We start from the raw sequence: 10,275 nt of genomic DNA, 5'->3' as shown, positions 1-10,275 counted from the left end.
ATTTAAAAAAAAACCCTTTAATCAACTAAACTACTAAAATTTCATTGGACAGCTTTCTTATTATTTTCTACAGCAACTTTTTAGTAAAAAAAATTCTTGAAAGCGGCAAAAAAACAATAGTCAAAAACTATCCCAAACGAACTAGAAAGCTACTTTAAAAAGCAGCAAGAAAGCCATCCCAAACAAAGCCTAAATCTAATAAATTTAACACTTTCCAAAATGTGATTTTAAATTGCAAGCAACAAAAAGAGCAATAATAAGTTGTTTTCGCATAATTCTAAGCATTCTGCTCCAAACCAACAGCAGACTTCAAATTCAATTATTGAACAAAATAAAATAAATTTAAAAGTAAAGAATTCCAAACACTTTTGTTTATGCATCCCATTAAATGAGCCTTTACATAAATTTGGCATCTTTCAGCATGTTTCTCTCTTAATCTTAGCCTGGGTGCCAAATGCTGTGATTTATTGAGAAAAAAATCTAGAAAGATAAAATTTGCTTAGAAAAAAAAAAAAAAAAAGATCTGTGCTTACGATCTATAGTGGTATTAACCGAAAGAAAAGCTAAATTTCCATAAAAGTGAGGGTACCTGAGCCAAATTTAGTTGGCTACTAGCCTTTCAATGTACTTATCATAATAGTTTGCTGCTCGCTCCAGGTCTCCAAGTTCAGTAAAGCAGTCAGCTATCGCACCATAGGCCTCTGTAGTCGCAGAATCCTCACCTTCTAATTTGGATATTGCTAAAACCCTGGAGTAGTACAACATGGCATCTTCGAATTTCCCTTGCCTTTGTAGTGATGCACCTAAAGTATAATTCAATTAAAAAAATTAATAACTAAACAGAAAGAACATATATTATGTTTAAATCTAAAGCTTCTTTAAAAATAATTTCATATGACCATTTCAGGGAATATAGTACGGCAATATTTAACCAATTTATTAGTAATAAGAGCTCATTTCATTGCTTGTAGATATAAAATATCTTGTAGAAGATAAAATTATCACTTGTGAGGGATTTAAATGGTTTTTGCAGAGCTGAGAATCAATTTTAATTTGTAAATTCATCCATCGAAATGATGGAAGCTAATAAATTCATCATTTCTCATAACATGTTTTCTAGCTTCAAGCAACTAAATGAGCCCCAATTATAATCATCCAAAAAGATGTCTCCATAATAGCAACTTGTAGAAATAAGTGGAAGACTTCATTGAATTAATTTTCATCAAAGTTTAAATATAAAAGAGGGAGAGATGATTCACAATTTTCCTATGGACAACAAATAATCACTTTTCAAAGCAATAATGACCAGAAAAAAAAAACAATAACATATGAAATGAATATTGAATTCAATTTTTATTACGTTTAATGATACACAAAGAAGAAAAGAATAAATAATTCCTTAGACGGTGAGTTAGATATAGCTACAAAAATTAGTATATAATGATAGCTTAGATTGGTGGCTTAAATAAAGAGAGAATAGAAGCTCCCTATGGCAGATCGACATGAGAATCCATGGATTCTACCAGCAACCAATATTTCCCCTCAAATTGGGTGGTAAATATTAAACATTCCAACTTAGATTTTACGCTCAAAGTTGTGGTGAAGAGGCTTAATGAGAAAATCAGATGTTTCAAGATTTGAGAGAGAGTACATAAGTTGGATAATGTTATCACCAATCTTTTCCTTGATGAAATAGCAATCAATCTATATATACTTAGTCCGATCAAGAAGGATTGGGTTCATTGCAATGTTAATAGAAGCTTTATTATAACATGATGACTGTATTGGACTACTAGATTGTTTTTTTAATTCTTCAAGCAATCATCTTCTTTTACAAATCCCAAGTAACATAGCCCTGAATTCCGCTTCAGCATTGCTTCATGCCACAATAGCTTGTTTCTTGTTTCTCCAAGCAACCAAGTTTTCCAATGCATTTGTGTAATATCAAGAATTTACTCTTTTATCATTACTAGAACTTGCCTATAATGCATCAGTGAACTTCCACAGCTTTATTTGGAGTTTTCCTAAGATATAGTCATTTATTAAGATTCTTCTTCAAATATTGAAGTATTCAAAATATAGTATCTATGTGCGTGCTTGAAATTGTTCATTAATCTGTTAACCATACTGATTGTGAAACAAATATACAATCTATATGGTCTAATATATATTAGTTATATAGCTTTTTCATAAGTCTACAATAATAACAACATCAAGCCTTTATCCCACTACATGGAATCAGCTACATGAATCATTTTTTTCCATTGTGTCCTATTAAGAGTCAAATTCTCATTTAAATCTAATAAAAAATGTCATTTTTAATATTTTCTAACCAAGTATTTTTAAGGCTACCTCTACCTCTCTTAACATAGGTCAAATATAATACATATACTCTCCTAACTGGGCCATCAAAAGGCCGACGTTTTATATGACCATACCATTTAAGGCGGCTCTATCTAATCTTTTCTACCATTGGAGCTCCAACTTTTTTACATATATGCTCGTTTCACATTTTATCACTAAGAGTAAATCCACTCATCCACTTAAGCATCCTTATCGTTACAACATTTAACTTAATTGTATGCTTCTCTTTTAATGGCAAACATTCTGGGCCAAGCATCGCAGGTGTCACCCCCATCTTATAGAATTTTACCTTACATTTGACGGGTGCTTTTCTATCACACAACAGGCTTGATGCATTACACAACTTCAACCATCCAATTTGAATTCTACTAATAATATTACCATTTATTTTACTATCACTCTGGACGATAGATCAGAGATATCTAAAACATGTATGCTTATTAATGACTTGATCGGCCAGAGTCACAATCCCTCCATTAGATCCATCACTTACTAAAATTACACTCCCTGTATTCAATTTTAGATATAATCAAATGAAAACCTTTATACTCTAAGATTGAACTCCATAATTCAAGTTTACCTTCAACTCCCTCTCTACTCTTATCAACGAGAAGAATATCATTAGCAAAAACCAAAAGACCAAGGCACATGCTCCTGCAAATGTCTAATAAGAACATCCATGATTAAAGCAAAAAGATATGGGCTTAAAGCTAATCCTTGATGTAATCCAACTAAAGTAGGAAAATACTTGGTCCAATCTCCTTGTGTTTGAACACAAATAACAAATCCTACATACATATCCTTAATGACTTGAGTATAATCATTATCAGCTCCTTTCTTTTCTAAAACTCTCCATAGCACTTCTCTTGAAACTTTATCATAAGCTTTCTTTAAATCAATAGATATCATATGTAGATCCTCCTTATTCTCCCTATACTTCTCCATCAAACCTCTCAATAAATATATAGCTTCCATAGTACACCTACCCGACATGAATCCAAATTAATTTTGAGAATAAATAGTATCACGTCGTAACCTAAGCTCAATATCCCTCTCTCAAAGTTTTAAAGTATGTCACATTAACTTAATTCCTCTATAATTCGTACACTTTTATGCATCGCCATTATTCATAAAAATAAGAATCAACACTCATTCTCCACTCATCTGGCATATTTTGTCTTCTAAAATAATATTGAAAAGTTGTGTAAGCCAAGAAATTCCTTCATCTCCTAAGCATTTTCACACCTCTATCGGATTATCATCAGGTCCAACAACTTTTCCACACTTCATTTTCTTTGAAGTCTCGCTTACTTCAGTTTTACTAATACATCAATAAGAACAAAAATCTATATTTTCATTTAGGGTGCTACAGTCACTAAAATTAATCATATTCTCATAATCTTCATTTAAAAGCATATCAAAATATCTCATGCATTTTTATTAAATATCCTCTTCTAATAAAAGTATTATTTGATCTTCATCCTTAATATACTTCACTTGAACTAAATCTTTACTTCTCCTATCTCTTTGTTTGGCTAACTCCTTTCGACCTCCTTAGTATCTAATACAGTATATAAATTATTAAAAGCTAAATTCTTTGCATCACATATTATTTCCTTGAACTCCTTACGGATCTCTTTATATCTTTTCTAATTTTTTCGATTTTTACATCTAAAATAATTTTTATAAAAAAGCTTCTTATTTTTTATCTTTTTGAACATTTTAATTCCACAACCTACTATTTTAGTATTAGGAGCTTTTCCTTTTGATATTTCAATCACTGTGGGCTCCAAAAATTCGGCCCCGGCCTCCGCTCGCTTTGATTATCCGGCGAGGGAGTTTTAACGAACTAAGTTCCGAGGTAAATTTTGGAAGGCAGATGGGTTTGTAGATAAGACACTACCCAGAGATTTCGCCCTCATTTTGTGAGGACTTTATGATCTGAGTTCTGGTTTCCTATAGGCGCAAGCCCCTATAGTTAATTACCCCTCCCGATCACGAGAAAGAACTTTCGATTAATTACAACTAATTAAAATTAATATAAATAAAATCATCATTTCATCATTTTTTTTTATTTACAGGACTCGGCCGAGCAAGACCGTGCAAGGGAGAAAGTTACCTTCTCCACAAGCGAGCTCCCGTTCTTCTTTGCGATCGGACAGGGAGGTAGAGTTGGCCGAAGGAGCGAAGTCGACCAGCCCTGGAGGAGTCGGGCAGAAGAAACGCAAGGGAGAAGGTTATCTTCACAGTCGGCGGGCTCCCCTGGCTTCCGATCAAAATGTCGTAACTTCCGGTCCGAATGGAAGGGAAAGTCGCGGAAGGAGCAAGGTCGTACCAGCTACGAAGGATCGAAGAAGCGATCGAAAGGTAGGAAGTTGTCTTCACAGCCGGCGAGCTCCCGTTCGCGCTTCTGATCGAAATGTCGGACTCCCGATCCAAGAGGAAGGGAAGTCGTCGGTCGAGCGAAGTCGAATAGAGCAGAGGGGGTCGGAGGAGAAGAGTGCGTGAGAAAAGGCGAGAGGAGGAAGAGCAGAGGCCGAAGGCCTCGTTGCCTTGAGCCTTTTAACGACTCGAGTGAGTCGTGCAAGCGACGTGCGAGACGCGACGCTCGGTATGGCCTCGACGTGCGACGAGCGGCACTGGATCGTGCGACGTGGGGAGGCAGGTGAGGATTTGAGGGATTTTTTTTTTTATTTCTTTTCTCTTTTTTTTTTTAATCAGAGGTCAACAATCACATCATTTGCAATATTCTTAATATCATCAACACTCATCTTAATTTTTAGATCCATAAATGCATTCATTAGTTTATATCCAATCATCCCAATTTCTTTAAGGAGATCAAGAATGTACTTTTATTGAGAGACACAAACATCCCTTGATTAAACAATTTTTATGCCAAGGAAAAACTCAAGTTATTCCAAATCTTTAATTTCAAAATTCTTTACCAAAAGATTATTTAAGCTGGTTATTTCTTTCCCATCATTTCCAATAGGAATAATATCATCAACATAAACAATTAGTATGACAATCTTTTAATTTGATATATGTGATACGAACATTATGTTGTAATTTGATATATGTTATAGGAATATAATGTGATCAATTTGACATTGAGAGAATCCATACGCCTTAAGTACCTCAATAATAAATCAAACCATGTGTGATGTTTACGACCACATAAGACGTTTTGAAGCTTGCAGAATTTATCAACGTTGACTTGATTCTCAAGCCCAGGAGGAACAATCATGTAGCTTACATCAAGATCACAATGCAGATAAATATTTTTAATATAAAGTAGGTACAGAGGCATCGAAATTTATTGTAAAGAATAAAAGTATAAAATTGAAGTTTAATAAACAGTGCAAATGTCTCTTTATAGTATATTCCATAGGACTAGATCAAACCATTAGCATCGAATTTTCTTCTTTCCTCATCGTTTTTTATTTTCCTAGATATTTCCACATAAATTTGAATATTTCTTGATCGATATTTTAGTTGCCCAATTTTCAATATTATCTTTATCCTTTTTTCATTTTTTTCCTCTAATCGACATCGTTTAGCTTTGACTGATGAGACATAATTCAGGTTAAACTGATTGTGATGTACGGTCTAACAAAATTTTATCTTTGTCATAAAATTAGAATTTTAATCAAATAAAATTGAATTTAAATGTTTTGTGCTAGAAAATATGTTGGTAGAGTGCATGTTTTATGTCTTAGTTTTAGACAAAAATTCAGCTTGCACAAATTAAAGTTATAAGACCAAAAATATTTTATATGGAAACCCCCAAAAAAGGAAAAAACTACAAGGCCTTAAGCAATTATAATAATCCACCATATAATTGGAGATACAAAAATCATCCTTTCCTCATAGTTAAAGAAGATGAGAATATTTAGAATTGAGAACAATTGACTGATTCCCATTGGTAAGGATTATAAATTTAGATGTCCGCATGCGAAAAGCTAAAATCTAACAATAGAATTAGATCTTGCCAAGAGTTTGAAGAAGGTGGTGACAATTGCTAATGATGATTGTCGACAGTGATAGCCAGAAAATGCAATAGAGTTTTGTAGTACTCTTAGTCCTTGAATCTTCCTTTTTGTAGAGAATGAGGGCCCTATTTATAATCTTTTAAGATGATCATTTTAGTAAATTTGGTCATAATTCAAAACACTCCACCGTATGGTCTATATTGATCCTCTTGATCATAATCATTTAAAAAAAACTTAAATGCCTTAATGAGGTAATAACGAGTGATCTTGGACTCGTAATATAAGTTTCATTGAGCCGCTTAATTTTATTATAAGCATACTATAATTAGAGGTCATTTCAAACACTGCACCATTCTATTTAAAGATGCCCAATTATTGTCAATAACTAGTAAAAGAGTTGAAATATAACATGACAATGTCATTGTCTTGGCATAGGTAATGGAGAATGCTCTTGATCTCAAACATGGTCTAAGTATAGTCAACATTTGAGAAACTATCTTTTGCAGCATCCCAAATTTCTTTGGATTTTTATAGTATATGAAATTTTCTCTAATTTCATTTATCATGATATGTATTATCTATGAAATCACCATACTATTTTCTATTTTGCATGGCTAAAACATGAAATCTTTTTCAATGGGTGTATAAGACATTCTTGTGAGATAATCTGCCTTGCCTTTTCATAAACAAACATCATCATTGATTGAAATTTCGCAAAAGCTTATGGTTGATTTCAGGAAGAGAATTAGTATTAATAAGTCGGTGTCATTGTTTAGAATAGATGGACCGGGACTGGATGTCACCTCAAGGCTCAAAGTAGATGTTTTCTTTATTGCCGGACTTGATGAGGGATGGAAGGGAGAAGATTGGAGGGGAAAAAAAAGAGAAAGGAAATTGCTCTAATACCATACAGAAATAACATAAAGATTTTATTGATCTAACTTTCCGTCCATTTTAGAGTGCAACCTAGCTTTAAATAGAAAAAAGAGAGGTCATCCATAATTTTCCAATGGACGACAAATAAACACTTTCCCAAACAAGAATGACCAAAAATAAAAATAATAAGAAAAAAAGTTCAAATATGGCTAATCAAGAAAATGATATCAATATTAAATAATTTTGTCACCTAAACCATTTTGTTAATTACATGGCTGATTGCAGGCATCCATGACCATAAACCCAAGAATTTGGAATGAAACTACATAAGCTAAAGAAAGTTTTAACAGTGACTGTAACATATAAGGGTCAATTTCTAGCAATAACATTATGGGCGTGGCAACTTATAAGACTCCTGCCAATTAAATTTGGAATGAAACTATGGAAGCTAAGAATTGCAATGAGTGTAGCAAATATATGAGGCTCTTGCCAATCATAGGGTCAAGTTGCTTCCAACTGCATTATATAACGAAACTTCTCAACTCACAAGAAGGCTAACTAATTGCTGCACCATTTCTGCTCACAACAGAAACACAGCTAGCCGTAACGTATTTTTCATTCTGTAACAAGCAACTAGGCATATTGGTTAAGTTAGCTAGATCACATGTTTTTTGAAAGAAAATATATTCTATCATCTATTACAAAACATGATTAACTTAAATGCTTGCCTTAAGGATGAGCAATAATTGTAATTTTGCATAACAAAAAAAATATTGCAGTCGAGATGAACAAACCTAAACCTCTTGCAGCCTTCTTTTCCTCCGCATGCTCTCCCAAACTCTGAGCAAGCTCCAGAGCTAGTTTGAAGTCTGCAGCTGCCCTTTCAAAATCTTGATTCCTAAGGTAGTTTTTACCGGTTCTCAGACTAGAAATTAGTTTCTCTCTCCGAGGATCTACAACTTCCTTGGCTGTTAACCTGCCTACCGGGGCATAGCTCAAGTCAGGGGCATGAGATTCTATCTTTGCTTGTCTTCTGAGTGTTTCATTGATTTGGCGCAATTGATCATTAACCCGCTTCAACTCCCCTTTTCTTTTCCGTGCAAGCAAACCTAGACGGAAAATTATGCCATTGCAAACAATACTGAGTGCCTAAAATGGTCACTTCTAAAAAAATTTTGCTGCTCAAATATTCAATATAAGAATTTGGACACATAGTCAAAACGGCCTTTCTCAAAGAAATCAATTTCATTAAGAGACCAAATTGATACAAAGGAGTTGAAATATTATGAGGCAAAGTTGACATCAAAATGCACCGTAAATCTGTAGGCTAAATCATGGTTAGCAGGTGCTGGCCAAGTGGTTTATTGAATATGCTCTGACATTGAAAATGCCATTAACTAAGAGACAATTTGATTGCACTTACTTAGGATATATGGGCATTCAAATATAGTGAAAATTGAATGCACTACAATTTGATTTATTTAAATTGTATGGTTAGTAATAAAATAAAGTTTCCTTTTTTTTTATTGGCTGCAAATGAACATATTGATTTAAGTATAGGGCATGCTGGGAACAGGGGTCACAGACGATGGGATCAATGGAGGTGGCATTGATAGTGGTGAGGAGTTGCCTAGTCGAGGTTATTAGCACAAGATGGGGCTCAGAGATGATGAGTGCAAGGATGAGTTGTATGGGGTTGAAGAGACAAAGGATGTTAGGAATGAGATCACGGTGATGGGGTCACAACGATATAGTTGCACAACAACAACAACAATAATAACAACAACAACAACAAGCCTTTGTCCCACTACTTGGGGTCATGACAAAATTGAGGTGATGATGGCTTCGCACGACATCTAGAATGAGGTCACAAAAATGAAGTTCACATCATTTTGAGAATGAGATAACATGTGACATTGGAGATCACAGGAGAGAAGGGCTTAATTCAAATTTGCCGACATGAATTTGGATGAATTATGCATAAACCAAAAATTGGCTCTGGAGGGTATTCTAAATTTCTTAAAAAGCTACTTTCATTTATTTTAGTCTCAATTAAACACCTAAAAATTTTAGAAACCTGACATTTCTTTCATCTACACTAACAATACAATAAAAAAAAAATAGCTCTTAAGATACTATATTTTGGTTTGAGTTCTTATATCAACTAACAACTACAGTAACAAATTATTAATACATTCCACACAATATTGATGCTTGTTATGATCTCATGTTACTCGAAAGAGAATTAACAACAGAAATACTGATGTAGAACAGAAACGCCGGCATAGCTATGGAGAGGTGGATTTTCATTCATGGGTGCTTGGCAACAAATTTCCTTAGCACTTGGTAGGCCTCTTGAGTGGTGGCAAAGAGAAAGAAGTTTCTCTTGCACTTGAAAAGGAAACAAACTCCCAACTTTGTTCTCTCAAAATCTGAAAACAGTTTCAGACTTTAAACAAAAATCTGAGAGGAATTCTCAGATTTTAGTGGACAAGGATCTAGAGACAGTTGAGGGAGAAGTCTATCCTTAATGGAGAAGAGAAAGGCTGAGAAGAAATTCCAATCCACGGGTCTTGACTAGAGAAGTTTGCTGGAGCAATTAGGAGAAGAGGGGACGGTGGAACAACAGGGAAATTTAATGGATTTCAATTCCCAAATCAGTGAATGGATTTGGGGGATTAGAATAGGTGAGGTGTTTATATGCTTGGGAGGAAGTAGACAGCAACATGCAACCTCTAACTGCCTTGGGACAGCAGTTTGATGATCTCTGGCGGGTGGCAGCAAGTATCTTTGGACTGGTTTCTCTAAACAGCAAAATGAACTCTTGGACAGCACACCATGGCCTCCTGGTGGCAAGACAGTCACCAAAAACAGTCCAGAAATTCCTGGACAGCAATCTCGGGTCTTCAAGGATGCAGGACAGCAAGCCAATAATGCTGGAATATGTGGGCAGCCAATTGGAGTTTCCAGGAAAGGGAAGGAAACGTGGGAAGAGCTTAGAGAGGAGGAGGTGGAATTACATTAGCAGGTGGGGCTTAATTCC

At 34.5% G+C, this 10,275-nt stretch overlaps 1 protein-coding gene across 4 annotated transcripts in view; it reads right to left on the bottom strand.

Moving 5' to 3' along the window:
- Positions 1-308: 308 nt before the first annotated feature.
- Positions 309-10,275, bottom strand: part of LOC110106687 (protein FLUORESCENT IN BLUE LIGHT, chloroplastic) — a 45,798-nt gene continuing 35,831 nt past the window's right edge. For 3 of the 4 annotated variants that reach the window (XM_028697808.1, XM_020836660.2, XM_020836659.2), the window contains exons 4-5: positions 8,027-8,341; positions 309-803 (exon numbers count right to left, since the gene is read on the bottom strand). In XM_028697808.1, coding sequence (XP_028553641.1) covers positions 601-803; positions 8,027-8,341 — 518 coding nt within the window. In that variant the 3' untranslated portion in view covers positions 309-600. The remainder of the gene's footprint in view (positions 804-8,026; positions 8,342-10,275) is intronic. The other variant, XM_028697807.1, reaches the window with a different exon arrangement.

The sequence above is a fragment of the Dendrobium catenatum genome, unplaced genomic scaffold (genome assembly GCF_001605985.2).
Source record: "Dendrobium catenatum unplaced genomic scaffold, ASM160598v2 fragScaff_scaffold_998, whole genome shotgun sequence".
NCBI classification, from domain to species: domain Eukaryota; kingdom Viridiplantae; phylum Streptophyta; class Magnoliopsida; order Asparagales; family Orchidaceae; genus Dendrobium; species Dendrobium catenatum.
This window is presented reverse-complemented; position numbering and strand designations above follow the sequence as displayed.